General features: G+C 36.0%; 1 protein-coding gene across 4 annotated transcripts in view; it reads right to left on the bottom strand.

Moving 5' to 3' along the window:
• Positions 1–568: 568 nt before the first annotated feature.
• The window catches only part of XRCC4 (X-ray repair cross complementing 4), a 277,860-nt gene continuing 253,551 nt past the window's right edge, over positions 569–24,877 (bottom strand). For 3 of the 4 annotated variants that reach the window (XM_043913542.1, XM_043913536.1, XM_043913537.1), the window contains one exon: positions 569–1,197. In XM_043913542.1, the coding sequence (XP_043769477.1) occupies positions 1,086–1,197 (112 nt within the window). In that variant the 3' untranslated portion in view covers positions 569–1,085. Of the gene's footprint in view, positions 1,198–10,118; positions 10,202–24,877 lie in introns of all 4 variants that reach the window. The other variant, XM_043913539.1, reaches the window with a different exon arrangement.

Raw genomic sequence — 24,877 nt, 5'->3', positions numbered from 1 at the left:
AAAGACAGACAAATAGAAGGAAGGAGAAGAGAGAGATAAGAGGCAAGAAAAAAAATAGTAATTCCAAACAGTGATACATGAAAAGAAGATGAAAGTCACTCAGTGTGTCCAACTCTTTGCAACCCCATGGACTATAGTCCATGGAATTCTGCAGGCCAGAATGCCGGGGTGGGTAGCCATTCCCTTCTCCAGGGAATCTTCCCAAACCAGGGATCGAACCCAAGTCTCCTGCATTGCAGGTGGATTCTTTACCGTCTGAGCCACCAGGGAAGCCGAGTGATACAAAGAGTGAAAAAAACATTCCAACGGGATAGAGTGACTGGGAATATGCATGTCTTTTTTAAAGTATATTTCAGAGGAAGCCCCTTGGAGTAGGAGACATTTGATTCTATATCTGAAAGGTGAAAAGAAACTAAATGTACAAAGATCAACATTCTAGGCAGAGGGACCAACAGTACAATCGTTCTGAGATCTTGAGATCTCTGAAAACATGCTTTGATACAAAATGATGTTACATTTACATTAATATGCACTCTATAAAGACCTGATACTATAGTAAAGGAAAAAGTTAAGCAAGATAACATTTTATTAAGAATACAAAATCTTCAATCAAAAGTTTTATCACCAGATTTTCAGATTGTGTAAAAACTAAAACTAGATTTTCACATCATTTCACAAATTAAAATACTCAAACATCAGTGTTTAGAATATGATTATTTGAAAAAGAATTTGTAGACATTTTATTTGTTCTATTTTCAAAATCTTCCTAGACAGGATAGACAGCTACTACATGTAATATGTGTGAAATGAATAAGGTACACGTGACCTTTGCAATAAAAAGGTCTGAGATTTTATGTAATTACAGGCATGCTGAATGAGCACATTAGAATAATGTACCACTGTCATCAAATCATATTTTCATATACATGTGTAATCTATTTTGCACAATGGTTTCAGCTCATTGTGTATGTAATTAAATTGTAAGGTGCACTAAGAGCTGCTGCTGAGTTGAAATTTTGTTTTTGCAGTTTAAAGAATGGGATGAAAACATAGTCTTGTGAATATCAAAGTACTTTTTGAAACAATTAAATCTCATCAAAGAGGTCTCCTGGACTACTATTTCTTAGAGTTTCTAAGGACATGTTTTCAGCTGGGCCATGATCCTTTTTCGGCATCTCAGGTAGTGGAGGATTAAGCCTAGAGTAAAAAGAAAAAATCAAAATAATTTTATTTTGAAAACCTACATATAGAATAAAAGAAAATTTTAAGAGACACATAAGTGAAATAAAAGTTGAACCCTGCTTCCAAACTGTTGCATTAACATAAAGATAAATGAAAGGAATTTAATTTTTTTAACTGCTTTGGAATTAATCTGCCTCTTTTCTGAGATAATGAAAATTCACAGACCTTACAACAATATTCATAATTAAGGTCAAGAAATAAGATATCCTCTAATGCTGTATTTTTATGCCAAGATACAGAAGGTTTCTCAATCCATTTCTTTAATAGTTTCAAAACAATTTACATTTTCCTTCAGCTCCTTTAAATTCTAACTATGAACATGCATTTGAAGCTCAACAGCAGGAAGTTCTGATCACATAAATTTCTTTTAGGGGTCATTCAATTGTACCTGTGTGTATAATGCCTTCCTGTATTAGCAGCTGTTGATGAAATGCTGTTGGTCCACATTCATTTACTGAATCTACATATCTTCATTTAGTGAGTGAATTTCTTCAGTTTCAGTACTGCAGTTACCGTATCAATGGACTGACCTCTATATTTACATAAATATTCTCTGAGTCCTAGGGTAAAAGGCATGATCACTAACTCATAATTGGTCTTAAAAGTGGTGAACTGGAGGGTAACAGCTTAATCAAATGAAGAGCTTAGGAATGTATGTTTATGCCCTTGTATGAACCTTGTCAGAATCAACCCAGTAATATGCAAAGAAATACCCACATTTCCAACCACAAAGGCAGAAGACAGCAGTTTGGTATAGCTAAAAAAGAACAGGATTTGAAGTCAGGACTCATAGGTAGAAATCCAGGTCTATTTCTTATTAGCTACATGACTTCAGGCAAGTTATTTAACCTAACTGGACCTCTGTTCTCTCACCTGTAAAACTGAAATAATAACACCTGCCTCAGAGGTGGTCTAAAGATTAAATGAGATATTATCAATGAAAATGCTTATAAATTCCTACAAAATATTTGGAAACTATTATTTTTAGCCCTTGATACAACATAAACTACAAAAGCACTCCTGCTAACAGCTTCTTTAATTTAAAAGAATAATCACCTAAAAATCCCCAAATGTTGAGTATGTTTAGACGAGTATTTCCAAAAGCCTGTACTCATACTTAGCTGTACAGATTGCTAAAGATGAATCCTCTACAGAGTCCTCCTTGGCCTCATGACTGCATGCAATTAACCATGGCTGGCTGCCACTAGATCTGGGACAGCTCTGTCTTATCCTGAGCAAGCCAAGTTCAGACAACATAACCCTCACAGCAATGCTGAGGTGCTAGGCATTAGTGCATTCTCAAGATGACACGTACTACCCTCTGGGAGAATCAGTGTTAAAATTAACAACAAATACTGACATAATTACTGTAACATGTAATTAAATTTCTGAAAATATATTCTATAGAAGGAGAAAATTATACAGTACAGAACAAAAGCATAATTATTACATGTATAAGTTCTCAATGTCAACTCAAAACACATTACACATTTTTGTTTAGGCCTAAATGTCTTAGAATTGCTTTTTTTTCTAGCAAAAGAGAGAGTTGAATTATTTCAATTAAAAAGTCATACATGGAAAAACCTCTGTAACTTTATTCATCGTCTAGACACTGTATAAGCACAACACAGACAGCCATCAATTTAGTTTAAAACAAAGAAAGCAGAATAGGACAAAGGGACTACTCTGAAGTGACAAGTTTGAAGGAAATTTATCCGTTTCTCCATTTCAGATTTTTATCTCTTTATAGCCATGAGGAGCCCAGGAAATAGATTTTGACTCTTTTGTTCTTAGTATCTAGTACATAGTAGGTGCTCAGTGAAAGGTGGTTCATGAATGGAGATCACTGTTCTACAGATTTCATATCTGTGGTAAGGGAAGAGAATAAATTTAGAACTCTCCCACACCCAGATAAAAAGTTTAATCATTTTTATAAGTAACACATGTTTATTAAAAGACTTTATAAAAATTCTGAAAAGCATGAAAAAGAAAATTAAAATGTCCATCATCCTGCTTTGCATTATTTATGTTTTCATGTTTTTCTTTACAAATATGAGATCATATATATAATTTTTTTTTGCAGCTAAATGTTTTTACTCTAAAATATATTATCAATATTTCTGCATGTTGAAAAATATAGATCTATTGTTGCTGTTGTTGCTTTTTTTGCTCAGTTGTGTCTGGCTCTTTGCAACTTCATGGACTGCAGCACACCATATTTCCCTGTCCTTCATCATCTCCTGAAGCTTGCTCAAACTCACGTCCATTGAGTCAGTGATGCCATCCAGCCATCTTATCCTCTGTCATCCCCTTCTCCTCCTGCCTTCTTTCCCAGCATCAGGGTCTTTCCTAATGAGTTAGCTTTCTCAATAGATGGCCAAAGGATTGGAACTTCAGCTTCAGCATCAGTCCTTCCAATGAACACCCAGGACTGATTTCCTTTAGGATTGACTTGTTGGATCTCCTTGCAGTCCAAGGGACTCTCAAAAGTCTTCTCCAACACCACAGCTCAAGCTCAAAAACATCAACTGTTTGGCATTCAGCCTTCTTTATGGTCTAACTTTCACATCTATACATGAATACTGGAAAAACCATAGCTTTGACTAGATGGACCTTTGTTGGCAAAGTAAAGTCTCTGCTCTTTAATATGCTGTCTAGGCTTGTCATATCTTTTCTTCCAAGGAGCAAGCATCTTTTAATTTCGTGCCTGCAATCAACATCTGCAGTGATTTTGGAGCCTAAGAAAATAAAGTCTCTCACTATTTCCATTGTTTCCCCATCTATTTGCCATGAAGTGATGGGACCAGATGCCATGATCTTAGTTTTCTGAATATTGAGTTTTAAGTCAACTTTTTCACTCTCCTCTTTCACTTTCATCAAGAGGCTCTTTAGTTCTTCACTTTCTGCCATAAGGGTGGTGTCATCTGCATATCTGAGGTTATTGATATTTCTCCCGGCAATCTTGATTCCAGCTTGTGCTTCGTTCAGCCCAGCATTTCACATGATGTACTCTGCATATAAGTAAAATAAGCACAGTGACAATATACAGCCTTGACGTACTCCTTTCCCAATTTGGAACCAGTCTGTTGTTCCATGTCCAGTTCTAACTATTGCTTCTTGACCTGCATACAGGTTTCTCAGGAGGCAGGTGAGGTGGTCTAGTATTCCATCTCTTTAAGAATGTTCCACAGTTTGTTGTGATCCACACAGTCAAAGGCTTTGGTGTAGTCAATGAAGCAGATGTTTTTCTGGAACTCTCTTGCCTTTTTGATGACCCAATGGATGTTGCCAATTTGATCTCTGGTTCTTCTGCCTTTTCTAAATCCAGCTTGAACATCTGGAAGTTCTTTGTTCACATACTGTTAGAGCCTCACTTGGAGAATTTTGAGCTTTACTTTGCTAGGGTGTGAGATGAGTGCAATTGTGTGGTAGTTTGAACATTCTTTGGCATTGCCTTTCCTTGGGATTGGAATGAAAACTGTCCTTTTCCAGTTGTGTGGCCACTGCTGAGCTTTCCATATTTGCTGGCATATTAAGTGCAGCACTTTAACAGCATCATCTTTTAAGATTTGAATAGCTCAGTTGAAATTCCATCACCTCCACTATACTCACCATTAATTTTAAATTGTTTGTACTAACAATTAATCCACTGATGACTATTTGGGTTGGTTCCATTTCTTAATGCTCTTGTAAATAGTACAACAATTAAAATCCTTATACCCATATCTTAGCATATTTATCATACTATTTTTTCATGAGCATGCTTATTCTAAACACTCATGCTAAGAGGTGAAATCTGAAAGCAAATAACTCAGAGAACCTGTATCTAAAGTCTTAATAGAAAGTGAGCTAAACAAATATTTTTAAAATTGAGAGTTCCTCTATTTCTAATTAAATTGCAACCATTAGTTATGGCCCACTTTAAATTCTAAATCTTCCATGAAGACTTGTTTCTTTTCTTTTTTTGTTTTTACTTTCCAAATTGAAGTTAGTTTTTATTTTCTCTGATCATTTAAAGTACCTAATGTCTGCATCCAATATTTCAATACATAGTTTATCATTTAATCAATACTTAAGTATGTACTATGATCAGCTCACTGTGTTAGGGAAATATATCAAATTTGATAAAGGTTACACATAATTTCTGTCCCTCAGGAAGCTTTCAGTTAAACTTTTTACTTTCTCCATTTTTTTTTCAAATATGTTTTTTCATCCTCAACATTTTATAAGTAGCTTTAAGGCAAGGATTGTAATATAATTTGTTCACAAAATTCCTTTAGGAATGTTATAAACAATATATTAAGACTTAGGATTCAAGTATATTTTTAGTTTTTATGGACAACATGGTTCAACAGGAAGAATTCTGGATCCAAGGTTGGGAGATCTTTATTTATGCTTTATCACATTTAAGGTTTTGGTCAGGTGATGGCACACTTCTGGATCTCAGTGTCTTAATTTAAATTGTAGAAAGTTAGGGTTACTATAAAAGATCTTGGAGTTCCTTTAGTCCCTAAATTCTGAGACAGTTATGCTCAAATAGACTACTTTGCAAAATACAAGCTCTCAATAATACCTGTGGAATCAATGAAAACTATGAATTAAAAAGGAAAGGTTAATGACAGAATAAGAAATCATCATTGCACAGTTAAAGGCTAAAGTATAAGGACTTTTCAAATAAAGTGAATAAATGAAGCTTCTCTAGAACATGACAGCCTTATTAAAAAATGGCTATAGCCTCAATAATATAGTTGCAGAGAGTTCTATGTTTTATAACTTGATTTCACACTGCATTTAAACACACACACACACACACACACACACACACGAACTTGAATCAAACTGCATTGAAAAGTTTTTTTAAAGTTTAGTCACTCAGTTGTGTCCGACTCTTTGCGACCCCATGGACTATAGACTACCAGGCTTCTCCGTCCACTGGATTTCACAGGCAAGAATACTGGAGTGGGTGGCCATTTCCTTCTCCAGAGGATCTTCCAACCCAGGGATCGAAACCTGGTCTCTCACATTGTAGGCAGACTCTTTACCGTCTGAGCCACCAGGGAAGTCAAACTGTATTACCACCATCTAATTAATAGTGTAGATCAAAAGTTAGACTGGCACAAGAATTATTCATCCTGGGAAAGCTTCCCTAAAATGTTAGAATGAATAATTGACTTTCTCTTTTAAATTTCTGGGAGTTGGATTACCAACAACTTTTAAAATGATATTTCTAGGTATTGGCTCATTTTGTAAAGAAATTTTCTCAGTCAAGTTTAACATTGATATCAGCATGGCTGTAATATCAGTCTTTTCTTATCAAATGAGAACCATTAGTATCGTTGAGTGAATTACTTGCATTTTATAACATATTCTGAAAACAATATTTCTGAAAAAATGTCAACGTGCCAATTTGAGCAGACGGAGAGGTTCAGGAAATGTGTAATGATTGACGGCATTATGACACTTGAAAAATTATTCTCCTTTGACTATGACATGAACAACGGTTCTAAAGTCAAAAACTAAAAGTCAATTTGTATGTGGGCTAACTGGAGAAGGAAATGGCAACCCACTTCAGTATTCTTGCCTAAGAAATCCTATGGACAGAAGAGCTTGGTGGGCTATGGTCATGGTGCTGCAAAAGAGTCAGACATGACTTACTGACTAAACAAGAACAAACTGTACACGATACACATAAAATCCAATTCCAGGTGAATTAAACAATTAAATGAGAAAAGGCAAAACTTTAAAGCATTTAGAAGAAAATAAAGGAAAATATGTTCAGGATCTTAGGATAGAGATGTTCTTTTTTTTAAAGCAGAAAGTGAAACCATGAAGATAAAGAGAGATAAATTCAATTACATTAGAAGAATAAGAAATAAGTACAAACATTTTAAAGAGATGGAAGAAATCACAAATTGAGAGGAAATATTGCAACATATGCTCACAAAGGATTATTATCCAAAGGTACAAACAATTAAAAAAACAACAACATAATTTAAAAGTATATGCCAAAGACTACAGAAACTTCCAAGAAGAGGGAACAGTGGGGCCAAATAAGCATATGATAATTATCTCAACTTCATTAGAAACCAAGGAAGTTTCAACCAAGCAAATGAAAAACAGTAAAAAGTATTTTACGTCAGATTAGCAAAAACAAAAATGTCCAACAATAGCAAAGATCACAGAGAACAGGAAATGACAAGATGAATTACTACTGGCTGGAGTGTAAACATTTAAAACCACTTTAGATAACAATTTGGCAATAACTGTCCAGGTATATGAAGATTTATGTACTTATAACCAGGAATTCTGCTCTAGTTACATACTCTGGCAAATATTTGCATATGCGTGTCAGGAGATAGTGCACAAATGTGCATTGTCTATAATAGTGAAAAACTGAAAACTACCCAAACGTCTCTCTACAGAAAAATGAGCAGGAAAATTATAGAGTTTTCACACTATGGCATACGCACATGCATGAGTCTCAAACATGAGATGTTGAGCAAAAAACAAGGCACAAAATAATACACAATATGATTCTATCTACTTAAAGTCAAAAACATGTAAAACTATATAATGTTACACTTTGAACACTGATATGTATGTATCTGTGTATGCACATAATAGTTTGGTATCTTATTTGTTCTTTCATTACAATGCTCTCAGATTTCAGAGTCTTGTAATTTTGGCTGGTGTGAAGATGGTGACCCAGAAGGGGCAAGTTGCGTACTGTGCATAAAGGGTTCTATTTCAGTTATAATGAGTCAGTCTGAAGTGACCAAATGATACCTAAATAGAGACAGATGCTGAGTAGGTAAATGCTTATAATATATAAGCGTATAAATGTAGAGCTCAGGGGAGATGACTGGACTACATGTACAGAGATAGCAGTCACTGTCATATTGCTGGCCGCTAAAGACATATGAGCTGAAGAGATGTTCAAATGAGTTGAAGAGACTCCCAGAGAGAGTACCAGAGACAAAAAGTTTGGTATAGAATTCTGTGCATGTGTGCGTGCTCAGTCATGTCCGACTCTTTGAGACCCCACGGACTGTAGCGTGTCAGACTCCTCTGTCCCTGGGATTTCCCAGGCAAGAATACTGGAGTGGGTTGCTAGTTCCTTCTTCCAGGGGATCTCCCAACCCAGGGATCAAACCCATGTTTCCTGCACTGACACATGGGTTCTTTAGCACTGGAGCAACGTGGGAAGCCCTATAGAATCCCAGGAAATGTGAAAATTGCAGAGGCAGATGGCAAGAGAGAAAGATGAATAAAAGATTGAAATAGAATGATTCAAAAGATATGGGGAGAATCAGGGAAGACAGTTGTTGCAGAAGCCAAGAACCTAGTTTATTTTGTGTGCTCACAGCTTGTGCTATTCCCATTTGCCACCCAAAATGCTGGGTTTCTATACAGCTTTGACTGCTGAATCCATAGACACACGTTAGGTAAATTATTTCACCCACCAAGAATTCGTATCTGGACTTGAAAAGAATAATCTGGAAGGATGTTGCTATGCTAGTGATTCATTATAGACAAGAAGAACAGACAATGTTTTCTTTTGGGAGGAAAGGTCTTAAACCCTCAGACTGCAGCCATCACAGCAAAAATCTAGCAAAATGGCCAATGGTCAGTGCCTGCCTGGCCACCAATGTAGAGCATTCTGAAGTAGCTCTTTCTCTCACATTATGAGGAAAGTTATATCTATATCTATCTATCTATAAACAGAGAGAGAGAGCGCGCTTTCCTTTACTACCAACTTGCATCCACCCATCTCATCTTTGACTCTGCTCTGGGACTGGGGCAAAGGTCAGATGTGCAGCAGGGGTGAAGATGAGAGATGCAGTAAGGGCAGTGCAATGGAGACAAACAGAACTGAGCACTGGCTGGGACATACGTTACTTGGTAATAGTAAAAGTCAAGTACTTAACGGGTTATTTTTCAGAATGTAACAAATCAAACCATCACCAAAATGACGACAAAAAACAGGCAAGTTCAAGTATTAGGTACTTGCTACTATTAAGTAACTAGGCAGCTATCATACTGGCCTTAACAGAGTTGCCATTATGGAACAAACTCAATCAGAGAAACATCTTTTAAATGCAAAAGTTATAAATAATGGGCTTAAAGATTTGATATCACCAAAGTTACCACTGTATTTTCAAGTTAAATATTAGTATTTTAAAAAATATTTGAGCCTCAAATAAATGGGAAAATAGCTACCCATTTCTAGTTGACCTTATAAAAGCCAAAAGTGTCTCCTAAAGAAATTAACATACTGAAGTCATCAGGATTCAGTAAAACAAGTATTGAACATTGTCTGGAATTCAACAGGCCTAGACAGCATTTCACTGGTCTGAGAAAATGAAAAGAAGCTGAAGCTTTTTTTCTGGCAACCAAAATGGCAAATAAAAGAAATTGCACTAGCTATTTTCAGTTAAATTCCTAAACATTTTTTTCTAATGAATATTCCTTTGCTGTTTATCAAGAACAATAAGAAAATAGAAATATGCTTTGAAATAACTAATTTTGAGTAAAACACAGAAAAGAGAATTATGAAGAGTAAACAACCAATGCTAAAATGTACTTGTATGCCTTATAGATATTGGGAAAGAATAATTATACAATTTTCCTGTAAAATATTTATATTGTGAGTCTGAAAATAAGATTATCTAGTTCTATCCAACTCAACATTTAAAGTCACAAGACATTAAGATAAATACGTCCATAATCCACAACCATGCCAGAATTTATGCAAGAATTTCATGATAAACTGAAGGATTTTGTCCTTCTTACTTTATTTAGATAAATAACATTACTCTGATAATTCACTAGATAAGCAATATCAAAGTCCATACAGACTTTAAAAAAGTTAATACTTGAAAAATCCTATGTTAAACTTCCTGTATTCCTTACAAGTTTTGAAGTAGTATAGGAGACATCTGCTACTAGTGATCTGTGCCTATAAAAGTAGAAAATTGTCATATTAATAGAAAATGATTCCACAACTTTAAGATAGGCCACTGTTTTTTGCTGCTTAGTGTGCTACAAGTGAAGCTTCCCTCTAGACTAGAAGCTTCTCAAGTAGAATGACTCTGCTTTACACACCCAGGCTCATACATGTTCCATTGAGTCCATGTTTTAATTAACAAACAAATGACCGGATGAGGTAAACAGTATTATCAAGAAGGCTCAGTAAGTTAAGCAACCTCTCAAAGCCACACAGCCAGTAAACATGCACGTGAGCAGGCAGGCAAGTCAACAATGGAATGAGGATATTAGTCTAGGTTTCCCTTACTCCGAAATCCATACCCTTCTTGTTACATCTGTGTAAGGGAGTCATTAATTCTTATTTGTATTCCAGAGGAAGGCAGTTTGGTGTTGTTCAGTGTGTCTGAAAAAGTACTTTAAATGAAGAAGATTTCACTCTAAAAAAATAAAATCTGTGGTCCAAAATGTTTGGAAAATATTTATTTTTCTCCATTAAGTCCATTAAGTGTTTCATATGCATATTATACATTTAAAGCTACTGAAGTTCTTCCATAAACTTGTTAAATTATTAAGTAAAATGAAAGCAAGGTACAGGAGAGTGTGTGTAGAAAATCAGAGTGTGCGTGTACACACACATACATATTTATATGTGTGTGTGTATGTGCATTTATATATATATATATATGTATATATATATATATATATGTATAATATCAGAATATCTCTGGAAGGATTCACAAGAAACTAGCAACGGCTGACTCTGGAGAGAGGAGCTTGAGCTGAAGGATGGACAATTTTTGCTGGATATTCTCTTAAACTATCGAGATTTTAAAAAACCATTTATACACAGATTATTTTTTTAAGTGTTTTACAAAAAAGAAATGTAGCTTGGTTATCCTCAGTTTTACAAATGAATTTGGCAGCCGAAGCCTCTTTTTTACTGATATCCCAAGAAACTAGTGTTTCTGAAACAGCCTGCATTGATTGCTTTGTCTAGAATGTAACATCTACTAGCCTGAACCCAAAAATGTATTATAGTGGTCCAATGAAGGAAATTAAAAACACAGAAAACACACACAGAACTCTACTTCAGGCTACCAAGAGAAGTGGAAAACACATGGGCAGAAAATAATACCCTGCCATGGAGGTTAGCGACTCCTAATGAACCAGGGACCAGGAGTGATCGTTTAGCCGTAGCCGCAATGTGGAGCCAGCTGTTGGGTTTCCTGCTGCTGCTGTGACAAACGACCATAACGCAGCGGCTTAAAACAACACAATTCATTATCTGACAGTTCTGGAGGGCAGCAATCTGACCCACGTCTCACTGGGCTAAAATGAAGGTGTTGGCAGAGCCGTGCTCCTCTCTGGAAGCCCCCGCGGAGAGTTTTCCAGAGGCTACTCCCTTTCTCCATCCTCAAAGCCAGCAGTGGCAGGTGGGCACCTTCTCCTAGCATGTCACTCTGACCCTGCTTCCTTGGTCACATCTCTTTCTCTGACTCTTCTCCCCCTCTCTTCCTTAAGAGCCTTTGTGATACACGGGACCTATCCAGTTAATCCAGGATAATTTAGCCACTTTTAGGATCAGCTAATTAGCGACTTTAATCTATCTGCAACCTTAATTTTCTTTTGCCATTGTGCTCTAACACAGTGTCAGCTCCCAGGAATTAAGAGGTATACATCTTTTTATTGGGGGATATGGAGGAGGAAGCATTAGTCTAGCCTTAACTTGGTTATGGCTCAAATATTATTCTAATCTATGAGTTTAAACGTTTCAGGATCACTTAAAAGAAAAACAGACCTGAGTAAGCGCAGGACTCCCAAGGCCCAGAGCTAAAAGAAACCTCCAGGCTGACTGGAGGAGGCTTCTGCAAGGTCTGTGCAATATGAACTGAAACGTAAAAGAATCCACACTGGGGCTTCTTATCTAGAGAAGAGCTGAACCAGAATCATTGACAGAGGCTGGCAACCACATCATCCATCATCTGCCCTATCCACTATTCACTGCGTGCTTACATGCAAGATGCTTGGGGTACAAAGGGAACAAACAAATGCTCCGAGGCAGAGGTAACCCTGAGTGCTGAGCTCCCCTGAATCGACACTAACAACAGCCCTTGTCTAGGGGATAACAGCTGTTTCACTGACAGCTCTAATGAGTGAGGCTGTTAAAGAACCACAGACAATGCCACCTTCATGGGTGTATGACTATGCTGTCAGTCACACAAGGCCACAAGCTTACAGGGGCTTCATCTCTGCTTTCAGGTTCTGTTGTCGCTATCTTGAAATTCTTAATAATTCTGAACAAAGGGGCTCTGCGTTTTCATTTTGCACTGGGCCTGCAAATTATTATAATCTGTCCAAACCCAGCACTTTCAGTGAGCTTTGTACACCAGACTCAAATCAAACCTAACAATTGCTCACACTTATTTTGGACCAATAAACAATGGGACTTAAAAAAAACTGGTTCTGTACTGCTGTATGGACTCATTCTGTCCTCTTCAGAACCTAGTTTTGATCCTTAATTACCCTAATCACCAGTAAACCTCTTTTCTAACACTTAAAAAGCACTTGCTTTTTTTCTTCAGGAAGATACTTGAATTTTTTCACTGGTAGTTTTTTTTTTTTTTTAAACCTATAAATAAATAAGAATGAATGCTGTTTCCTGGCAAATAAATACTCTGCTTTGTGAGGTTTCTCCTTCTCCTCCCTTGCCTTCTCTTTCTCTCTTGAAATTCTGTGATCTTTTGTTTTACAGTAAGAGAATTCAGTTTCTATTTTAATTAGATTTTCCCATTATTTTAGTACTTGCTAGTGGACTTGATTCTTAGTTGTCTCAAAATTACCCACTCTAATTAATTCCTTGGCTCACAAGGCAGCAAACCTGTCATGAGCGCCATCCTGTGCTGTGACCTACCAATCTCCTTCTCTTCTGATCTATTGAGTAGCAGTCAGCCCCCAAATTGTTCCTGAATATTTTTCTGGGCTTTTCATGGAATGGGTGACCAAGGATCATGTGGCAGCCAGACGTTTTAAAGAAGACAAACTATCTTGGACAATCATCAACCTCATATAACTTTTAGATAAAATGAGTATCATATAAATGATGCAGAAAATGAACAAACAAAAAACATTTCTTCACAAAGTATACACATAATGTGGTATTACTGGCAAATGTAGAGGGTCTCTGCTCAAATTCTGGGAGATGTTCTGTCTGTCTTAAGGAAATGTGCCAGAAGCTGCAAGAAGGCAGATGGAAGCAATCTACAAAATTCTGAGGATTCTGATTTTGAATTAAAAAGATTAAACTTTACAGTTGACTTTAAAAATACAACCAAAGTGTAAAGTAAAACTATTGTATAGAATGTTTACAAATCACTATACCTCACAACTGGTGACAAGTCACTGTGAGATAAGGCAGAACAAGCCATGGAGGATTCAGTCTATGTGCTCAGAATGACTTATCTAAACTTTCTGCCCTTAAAAAGTTTATTACACGTATAGTATTACAATTTCAAGAAAAGCTCAAAAGTCATAACTAAACTGCAATCCAGTCCACACAGAAAGCTGTTGACTACAGTTGTGTGTTATGTTTATAGAACTATTTTTACTAAGTACTATACACTTTCTCACTGTGATATCTTTATGATTACATAAATTACCATTTTTTTTTCAAGAATTTTTTTTAGTGAACTTATGTTTATTTTGAGGAAGTAGCATAAATGCAACATATGGTTCCAGTAGTGTTTTAACTGATACAATTTGGTCTTATTTCTTTAAATGTCCCACTGCAATCAGAGTCTTTAAAAAATGTAAAAATAATCATAATTATTCAAAATTCATAGTGGAGGAAGCTTTTACATGGCATTCAGAAGTATCATTAACAAATGTAATGAGATCAGTGTTTTGTAAAAGCATTGGTTTGATTTGCCAAAATGTATGACTGGCTGTAGCTTTTAATTATGAAGACTTGAACAAACATATTGAGTAAATAACTGATTATTTAAATTAAATAACCATTGTTACCTAACTGATCTTATTTTGCTCCTATAAGAAAACTATGTATCTCGGCTTTGATCATCTGCAATCTGAACTATATAATTACTGACTTTTCTCTTTGCCTTTTATTGTTTTCTCCTTCAGCCCATTTAGTTGATAGCTTTAGCTGAAACTCCCTTGGCATAGCAAAAATAAATTATTACAAAATGCTAGCTTCATGTCTGCCTTTTTGGCTCTAACTAGCCAGTGCACTTCTACAACAAACTTCTTGTCATCCCCCAAGTGCATCCTTCAGTCTTCACTGCCATATTTTTCACACTGTTCCCTCAGTTTGAGAACTCCTTCTCCTACCTCCTTTACTTTGTAGGCTCCTACTCGTCACTAAAAGCCAAGTTCAGATGTTCTTGCTTCTGGGAAACCTTCCTAGGCAGAGGAATTAATTATCTCCTGTTCTACTGCAGCACATCTTAAATCAAGCAAGTCTTTGTTCCTGTAACCACTGCGGTGTAACAAACCACCCTAAACTTAGTGGCAGAAAACAGTGACAATTTTATTATGTTCATACTTTTCTGTGAATCAGAAATGTGGAAAGGGCACAGTGAGGATAGTTTGTTGTTGTGCCATGGTGTCCGGGCCTTAACTGGGGGGTACTGGAAAACGGGCTGACACAATGGCTGGGAGTTGGAGTGCTCTTAAAGCTCATTCACCCATATCTGATGCTTGGCTGGGAGTCCTGAAAGACTAGGACTGGTTCCTGGAGACTCTTCAGTGGCCTGGCTTCCTTGCAGCCTGGCAGCCTAGGATAGTCAGACTTCTTCCATGAAAGCTTAGGGTTGCAAGCATGAAGTGCCCCTGCTGACTTGTTCAGTTGCTCAGTCGTGTCCAACTCTTTGCGACCCCACGGACTGCAGCACGCCAGGTTTCCTGTTCTTCACTATTTCTCGGAGTTGGCTTAAACTCATGTCCATTGAGTTGATGATGCCATCCAACCATCTAATCCTCTGTTGCCCCCTTCTCCTCCTGCCCTCAATCTTTCCCAGCATCAGGATCTTTTCCAATGAGTTGGCTCTTCGCATCAGGTGGCCAAAGTATCGGAGCTTCAGCTTTGGCATCAGTCCTTCCAATGAGTATTCAGGATTGGTTTCCTTTAGGATGGACTGGTTTGATCTCCTTGCTGTCCAAGGGATTCTCAAGAGTCTTCTCCAGCACCACAGTTTGAAAGCATCAATTCTTCGGTGCTCAACATTCTTTATGGTCCAACTCTCACATCCACACATGACTACTAGAAAAACCATAGCTTTGACTATGTGGACTTTTTGTCAGCAAAGTGATGTCTCTGGTTTTTATCCTCTGATAAAGCAAAAGCATCATTTCTGCATTCTACTGTTTACAAACGCATCAAAAGCCCATATAGATTTAAAGGGAAGAGACATAGAAACCACTTTTCAAAGGAAGGAATATCAACCACAGACTTTAATTCCGCACATCTTTGGTCACTTATGTTGTAAGCAATTGGAGAACAAGGACTATGATTTACAATCACTGTTTCTTTCAAAATTTGGCACAATTCCTAAAAGAACAAACTGTGTGTGTTGAAATAGACTAAGAAATGTCTTGTTGAGGGTGTTTGCCGTTTTTCTCTTAGAGTTGAGCATGAAAAAAGCCTTAGCTAGTTTCATACACATTTCACAGAATAAAAACCATTCCAGATCAGAAGGGCAACTCTAGATTTTTAGAAATGCAATCACATAAAACTTATACTTAAGGAAGGAAATTTTAATTTCTTACAACTTTTGCTGACCACTAGTTAGCTCACGTTACATTATGAAGTAACTTAAATTATTTTTTTTTCCAAGTAGTTTTGGGTGTTTACAAATTTATATGCTTACAAGTTCACACAAATACCACTAAGTTTAGTTATACTCCACTTCACTGGAATGTTTGGGAAGGGAGATCTATGGTTAAATGAATGGTGTTTCAATCCTCATGGCTAAAACCCTCACTAGCAAAAGCTGGTCAACTTCTAAGTAAACACACACTCAAAAGACTCTAGTTAGTTGGATTTTCTATTAACAAGTTTCATCAAACTGTTGTTCTTGTTATTATTATTACTTAAGCTTTAGGACTGTTGATTAACCTAAACTTCTGCTATCTGCTTATTGAGAAACAACAAGGAAAAAAAGAAGCAATTACACTTTCATTCCTACTGCAAGTAAAAGTCAGAAGTGAAATAACATCTTCAGCGCCATGCATCCTTTATTCTGAGAAGAAATGTGACTCCTGTTAGCAACAGGGAATTATCAACCACAATCTCACCATCAATGACCAATGGAGAAGAGGGATCAGATTTCAAAAATCAGAAACCATAAACAGAAATTAAAATGTTACACCAAGAAATTCTAACACTTGTTTGGAATTAGTAAAAGCTGTCATCCATAAATTCACACGCGGCCCCAAAAGACAACCATGAAAATCGAACAGGCTATAGACACGCAAGGAAAATAGTGAGATTCTACAGCCTGGTCACAATGTCCCTGAAAATATATATATAACCCCCAAAGTCCTCTCAAGATGTTACTGGGCCTCTATGGATGGAGAAACAGAGAAACTTTCAAAATCTTCTTTTAAATTGCTGTCATTCTTTTATAGCTTTCTGTAAAAATAGGCCCCTTTATCAAACTGCAAAAGAAGAAAGATGTTTGGCATTTCCTAATCTATCACTGAACACTTTTCTATTAATGTAACTAAGAAATTTGGAAGTAACTAGAAGGAACACTAAAAATTGCATTTGTAAGAATCTTAAATTTCCAGAAGGCAGGAACCATGGTTGTCTTTGTGTAGTTTAACCACACACAGGAGATTAACGATTTAGGAAAGAATTGTTCTTAACAAAGTGTTTTTGAACAAACTAAGGACATTTTTTTAGAAATGTTATAAATAATAGATTTTTCTCAGATCACAAAGACTACTTAGCCTACAATATAAACAAACTAATAGAAAATATTAAGGAGAAGTAGCAGTCAATAATTATAGTAACCTGTTTTTCATACATTCCTTACTTGAATCAATATTTTATCAGTGTAAGGCACTATGCTAGCCTATGAGATGAACAAATAAAACATAATCTCAGAATTTGAAAATCTCACAGTCCAGCTGAGCAAAAATGTATTTCAATCATTAAATATAACATGCTGTGATCAAGTATGTACAAAGTATTGATTTATAAGGTTAAAAAACATTTTAAGTTCAAAATCTAGATGTCAGGAACACATCTGTGTTTATATAAGGCTTACTTGTACTTGCAATTGTACAGATAAAAGTTAACATGTTACACATAAAATGCTATTTGATGTTTAGTACATGGTGATTTCCAGTAACTCCTGAAGAGATAGTTGACTGTTAAGATGAAAAATAAGCTTTATTCATAACAGTAATAACTGCTTTCTTTCTTCAAGCAACTTTTCCCATAAAGAAAATGGAATTGACTGCTATATTAGAGCACTGAATATTTAAGGGAAACATTTGTTTATATTCATGAGAGCTTCATTAAAATAACAGTAGACAATATCCAGACAAATCCAATCCAAATAACCAACATTTAGGTGGGATGAGGTTAAAAGGTTATTTCCACATATGAATTTCCCTGCTAGGTCCAAAATTATAGTATTGCATTTTCAGGATAGAAGAGAATAGAGTAACATTTAGGTTTCATTCGAAGTTATGAGTCTAGGGACTTCCCTGGTGGTCCAGTGGCTAAGACTTCATATTCCCAATGCAGGGGGCCCAGGTCTGATCCCTGGCCAGGGAACTAGATCCCACATATTACAACTAAAAATCCCACATGCTGTGATCAAGACCTGGTACAGTCAAATAAATAAATACCTAAATAAATAAACATTAAAACAAAGTTATGAATCTAAATTTTCTATATTATTTTCTCTCCTTATTTTGGGTGTTGAATAATAATAAAAAAAATATTCCTTAGGGTGAAATAGTTACTTCTTAAAATAAACATTTGGTAAAAAGAAATAATGAATTTTCCTAAGTCTTCTTATGAAAACTTGAGCTTCAAATACAGAAATTTAAAAATTCTATAACATCCTAGTGGATGCAAGCAACAAAAAACTATTTGAGGTTTTTATAAAGTAATATATATGCATATTACAAAGAATTTTAAAACTTCATTAAAATATAGTAAAATAAAGATTATCCCATGTGGTGCTAGTGGTAAAGAACCAATCTGCCAATGCAGGAGATATAAGAGAGGAGGGTTCAATCCCTGGGTGGGGAAGATCTTCTGGAGGAGGGCATGGCAACCCACTCCAGTACGCTTGCCTGGAGAATCCCAGGGACAGAGGAGTCTGGTAGGCTACATGTAGTTCATGGTGATCACAAAGAGTCAGACATGACTGAGCAGCTAAGCACAAGTACAAATCTGACTTATTACAGAAGATAATTGCTTTGGGTTTGCTAGCTGATGGATGTGCCAAATTCTCTTTCTTAAACATTAAATAAATGGTTATTATTAACTTGGAGATAAGGTAAAGGTTCTTTTTTTCACAGAATTCAGGAAGAGTCAGAGTGGACAAAGCATCTGAGCCTTGTGTGCACAGGACAAATAAAAGGACAAAAACAAAAACAAAGGTGATTTACTCACTGAGAAGTTTCTTATTCACTGAAATATTGATATTTTAATTCAAGGATACATAATTATGCTCTGATGTCACTCTGCCACACATGTAATTGAAGAGAATAGTTTAAGAGGTAAAAAGATGACTTGTTAAGAAGAGAACCTTGACCTTTTTTTGGTGCAAATAAGAATCCCAACTAGAAGTTTTAGATGTTCCAAGAACAACAGTTAACAGTTGTTAAATGTAACTCCTTATGCCAAGTACTGTGTTAAAATCCTTATTCATGTAGTTGTCACAACAACCCTATGTCCTATATGGTTTCTATTTTCCAGACAAGAAACCAAAACCTTAGATACTTGAGCAACTCACCCAAGTTCTCATTATTCATAAATGGCCAATGCAAGACTTGGACCCAGGCCTACCGGCCTTCCCCATGCTTTTAACCTGTGCCTCTTTCCCTTTTTCTCTTTGCCTCAAAAGTTTTCTTCCTTCATTATTACATGCTTACACTCTACTTACTCTTGAAGCCTCAGCTAAAATCCTACACCTTCATGAAACTTGCCTTGAACTCTGCCTCTCTGAAAATCTTGTATTACACATCACTATAGAATTATTCTAATATAAAGTAAAGTAGTTCTGCTCAAAACAAGATAGCTTTATGTGTTACCTGGCTAATTAAAATGTGTGAAGTTGAAAGTTGGGCCATTTACAGCAAATATTTCTTAAAGTGCAAAAAGATGTTTACAGTCAGGTTATAAGCTCCAATTTTCCCTAAAGTCATTAACATCACCATCTTAATGGACATACACTTAACAAACATTTGAAGGTGAATTATGCTTTACTGGATATTGTCTGCATAATATTAAATTGACATGGTCACTGCCCTCTTTGAGCTTACAATCTAAAACAGATGTCATGGTATAAACAGGCATAGAAAGAGATAAAGGTGCCTACATACATCTGTTCAACAACTAAAATACAATGCATGAAATATTTATATTATGTTCCAGTCACAGTGCAAGCTGGGTGTGTGTGTGTCTGTCTGTGTGTGTCTGTATGTGTGTGCAGAAGATTGAAGACTCACATTCAGGGTCGAGGTAAGGATTTTTCAAATGCAGGCTTTGTCTGTATAAGAAAGAAGGCAACAGCTCACATCTGGGCAACTGGGACTTTATTAGAAGAATACAGATGTCAATCACCACAGAATAACCACTGTACACATGTGAACCAGATGCTCCCATGTAAAATAACCCAGGGTGTTTCACAGATGAATCACTGAAAACGTAATTACACATCAGTCCTAGTTTATTGGTAACAGGTCCACTTATGTGGAAGCCATATGGTACTATCCATCCTGAAGTAGTGGAAAATACAAAAATGGGTACTTTGAGATGCTAAAATATAAACTCTTCTGCTGCTGCTTTGCTGTATTATCCTTGTGGCGAGGTAAGTGATGATTACATGTGTTCAATCAAATGTCTTTGGGACAGATGTCTATTGCCACATTTTACTAGTAAAGATTGTGCCAATAAAGTTTACATTATATCTTCTCCATTTCAAAGGAATTAACTTCAACAGAAAATAAAATGTTTAGTGACCACACAACTCTTCTATATCTAATTAATGACTGTTAGGGTAAATATTCATTTACAGTACCTCAGAATGTGAACTCAGTATTAAACTACTACAAATATTTTCTTTTGCATGTAGTTTAAATATTGATTCAATATATATGCACTCATTGAAGTTAAACAAAACCCATGGAAAAGCTGTCAGGAATCATCTATGTTCTGTAGCATTGATTCTCTGAGCTCCAAGGGTCATTAGTCTGTGTTTCATAAAGCTGTCTACCCATTTACATAATCCATCTCTTGTGTTCCGCATGTGTCAGGGCACTCACTGTCTGACAACTAGAGATGGTCCTCTTTAGTTAACAGCAAAGCCTTTTAAGAGTTTAATTTTATTCTTCAAAGAGGATTTTTAGAACAAATAAAATCAGCAGGCCAAAGTCTACTTCTATGGAAAACTTTGGTTAGGAAACGATATACCAGGAGGGCACACAGCATCAAAGGCGTCTAGAGTATTGTATCCACCCATCCCTGCTGTATTCTAAGGCTGAGGCAGAAACAGTTGGAAGTATTCTCAAATAACCTGGGACCTTGGGACAAAATATTGAGCAGTATTTTAATGCTCTAGCCCAGGGTTTTCTTCTGCTTATTGTTTGACTACATAGTGAAAAATGTCTTGGCATATTGATTTGCTATAAGGGGAAGCCCTTTTCATAAAAGGGAAAATTCAAATCTGTTACCTCAAATTACCCGGTGTTTTCAATAATGTAAAAAAAGTTTTATGCAGTGTTTGATACATACTATATAAACACATATACGATAAAATCAGCATAATAAATCAAACTAATACATTGCTACCACTTAATTTAAAACCATAAAATCACCAATATGGGTGCATCCAACATGCTTCATCGCAACCTTCTCCCCTTGTCTTCCTTCAGAGGAATAAACTTATCCTATTATCGTGTGTTAATCATTACTTTGCCTTAAAAGGAGAGTTTTATAACACATGTCATTGTCATCAGTCACTCAGTTGTGTCCGATTCTTTGCAACCCCATGGACTGCAGCACTCCAGGCTTCCCTGTCCATCACCAACTCCCAGACCTTGCTCAAACTCATGTCCATTGAGTCGGTGATGCCATCCAACCATCTCATCCTCTGTCATCCCTTCTCCTCCTGCCTTCAATCTTTCCCAGCATCAAGGTAGTTTCCAATGAGTCTACCAGAATTTCTCATAGGTAATATGCCTAGGATCTAAATTCCTGGGTCATGTTGTATGTGAATGCTTTAACCTTTTTACAGAACAACCCAGACTGTTTTTCAAAATGTTTGACCTAATTTTCACTCCCATTAGCAGTGTTTAAAAGTTCCTGTTGATCAGAGAATTCCCTGGCAGTCCAGAAGTTGAGATTCGGTACTTTTACTGCAAGGACCTGCGTTCAATCCCTGGTTGAGGAACTAAGATCCTGCAAGCCACAAGGCATGGCCAAACCGCACCCCCCTCCAAAAAAAACCAAACAACTCCTCTCCAAAACTTGATACCATAAGAACTTTAAATTTCTGCTAAAATGATGTTAAATGTATCTCTACAGAGAGATATATTAAAAGAATTTTACCTTTTAGGTTGAAAGAAAAAGGAACAGTATCATTTGAAAATAAATTGCCAATGTGATGTCCCAGGTATCTCACTACTTTAGTGAGTCTTTGATGAGCACAAATGTCCTTATAAACATCCTCCTACTTAATCACAATACACCATCAAAATCAGAAAATTAACACTGACATATTACTGCCATCTAATCCTCAGCCTCCATTCAGGTTCCAATAGTTCCCAAAAGATCCTAACAAAAGAGTTCAGTTCAAAATCACACATTACTTCAGTAGTCACATCTCTTTAGTATCCTTTCTCACTTCCTCAGTCATTCCTTGGGGTACTTTTGACAATGAAGGGCCAGTTATATTGTAGAATGACTTTTTCTCATGGTTTGACTAAAGTTATGGACCTTTGGCAGGACAATGGCAGAAGTGCTGCTATGCTTTTTTATGATTCTAATTTGTACCTTTACTGATGCCGTTCACTTTGATTACAAGTTGGTATCTGCCAAGCTTCTCTACTATCAAGTTTCTTGTTCCCTCTTTGTCATTAATGTGTTTTATGAAGAAATAATGAAGATGACCATCTTTTCATGTTTGAAAATTATTTGTGTATATCTTCCCTGAAATGTCTGCTTAAGTCTTTGGCCCATTTTTCCATTGCTGCCTGCCTTTTACTTTATTGATATAGTAAAAGAATACAAATTTTAGTTCAATTATATAGGTTGCAAATATTTCATCTTAGTACCTAGTTTGTTATTTTCAAATAATACAATATTGATTGAAGTAGTGATCAAAGGAAGATTGATCTGGAAAAAAAACAAACTTACTTCTATTTCTCATGAGGTTTTGTTATGTACATTTATAGGAAATTCCTATAAATCCTTATTTTCAAGGAAATGTTGTTTGAGTGGTGAGTTTCATTAAATTTCTATGTGCTAGTCGAGTTGATAATATACTTTTTCTCTTTTTGTCTGTTAATATGGTATATTCTGATTATTCCTTCCTGAAATAAAACCAACTTTTTTATCATACATTTTTCATGCTTAAATTATGCATGGTTAGATTTAGTTTTCTGATACTATTCAGGATTTTTCTTTTCCACCTATGTTCAGGAATCAGATTGGTCTGTAATGTTGTCAAGCTGTTACTTTTTTTTTTTTTTTTGGTAACTGAGGTTATGTTAGCTTTACAGAATGAATTGGAGTATTCTCCTACTTACTTTGCCAGAAAAGTTTGATAATATTAAAACGATTTGTTCCTTGAAAAAGCTGAAGACTTTCCTCCAGAGAGGATTTGTGTTTACCTCTACTGAGGGCAGGAGGCACTGCTCCAGGGTGCTCAGGGCCTCGTGTAGTCTTTCAGTGGCTGTATTCAATCAACATGTTTATTTCAGCACAGCCCTATTTTTCAGTTTGTTTACTGTTCATAGCAAGGTGCCTGCTTTGGTTTAAGCTTGTTGTTTCAGTCTTGAAGATTCTTATAACTTTAATCTCATTTTTTGTGAGCATTAGAAAAAATATGTGTATTTGTTATTCATGCATTTTACATTTTAGTGGAAGGGTCTCTCAGAATGTCTACTTTGCCATAATGTCAGAGAAATATTCAGTGGTTTTAATTTAAAAATAAGTAATGTCTTGTCATGGAAGACAGTACCTAGTTTAGAGTCAGATAAAGCTGGATTAAAACCTTGGATCTGTCACTTTCATTATCATGTGATTCTGAGGAAGTTTGAACTTTTCTGAGTCTGTCTCTCTTCAAATTGGGGATACTAACTCCTACTTTATATGACTGTTCAAAAGTACATAATAATCAACTTCACCTTCTTCTCAAGTGCACACGGAACCTTCTCCAGAATAGATCACATCCTGGGCCATAAATCTGGTCTTGGAAAATTCAAAAAAATTGAAATCATTCCAGTCATCTTTTCTGACCACAGTGCAGTAAGATTAGATCTCAATTACAGGAAAAAAATTGTTAAAAATTCAAACATATGGAGGCTAAATAACACGCTTCTGAATAACCAACAAATCATAGAAGAAATCAAAAAAGAAATCAAAATATGTATAGAAATGAATGAAAATGAAAACACAACAACCCAAAACCTATGGGACACTGTAAAAGCAGTGCTAAGGGGAAGGTTCATAGCATTACAGGCTTACCTCAAGAAACAAGAAAAAAACCAAATAAATAACCTAACTCTACACCTAAAGCAATTAGAGAAGGAAGAAATGAAGAACCCCAGAGTTAGCAGAAGGAAAGAAATCTTAAAAATTAGGGCAGAAATAAATGCAAAAGAAACTAAAGAGACCATAGCAAAAATCAACAAAGCTAAAAGCTGGTTTTTTGAAAAAATAAACAAAATTGACAAACCATTAGCAAGACTCATTAAGAAACAAAGAGAGAAGAACCAAATTAACAAAATTAGAAATGAAAATGGAGAGATCACAACAGACAACACTGAAATACAAAGGATCATAAGAGACTACTACCAGCAGCTCTATGCCAATAAAATGGACAACTTGGATGAAATGGACAAATTCTTAGAAAAGTATAACTTTCCAAAACTGAACCAGGAAGAAATAGAAGATCTTAACAGGCCGATCACAAGCAAGGAAATCGAAACTGTAATCAAAAATCTTCCAGCAAACAAAAGCCCAGGACCAGATGGCTTCACAGCTGAATTCTACCAAAAATTTAGAGAAGAGCTAACGCCTATCTTACTCAAACTCTTCCAGAAAATTGCAGAAGAAGGTAAACTTCCAAACTCATTCTATGAGGCCACCATCACCCTAATTCCAAAACCAGACAAAGATGCCACAAAAAAAGAAAACTATAGGCCAATATCACTGATGAACATA

Source organism: Cervus elaphus, chromosome 9 (genome assembly GCF_910594005.1).
Source record: "Cervus elaphus chromosome 9, mCerEla1.1, whole genome shotgun sequence".
Classification (NCBI taxonomy): Eukaryota; Metazoa; Chordata; class Mammalia; order Artiodactyla; family Cervidae; genus Cervus; species Cervus elaphus.
This window is presented reverse-complemented; position numbering and strand designations above follow the sequence as displayed.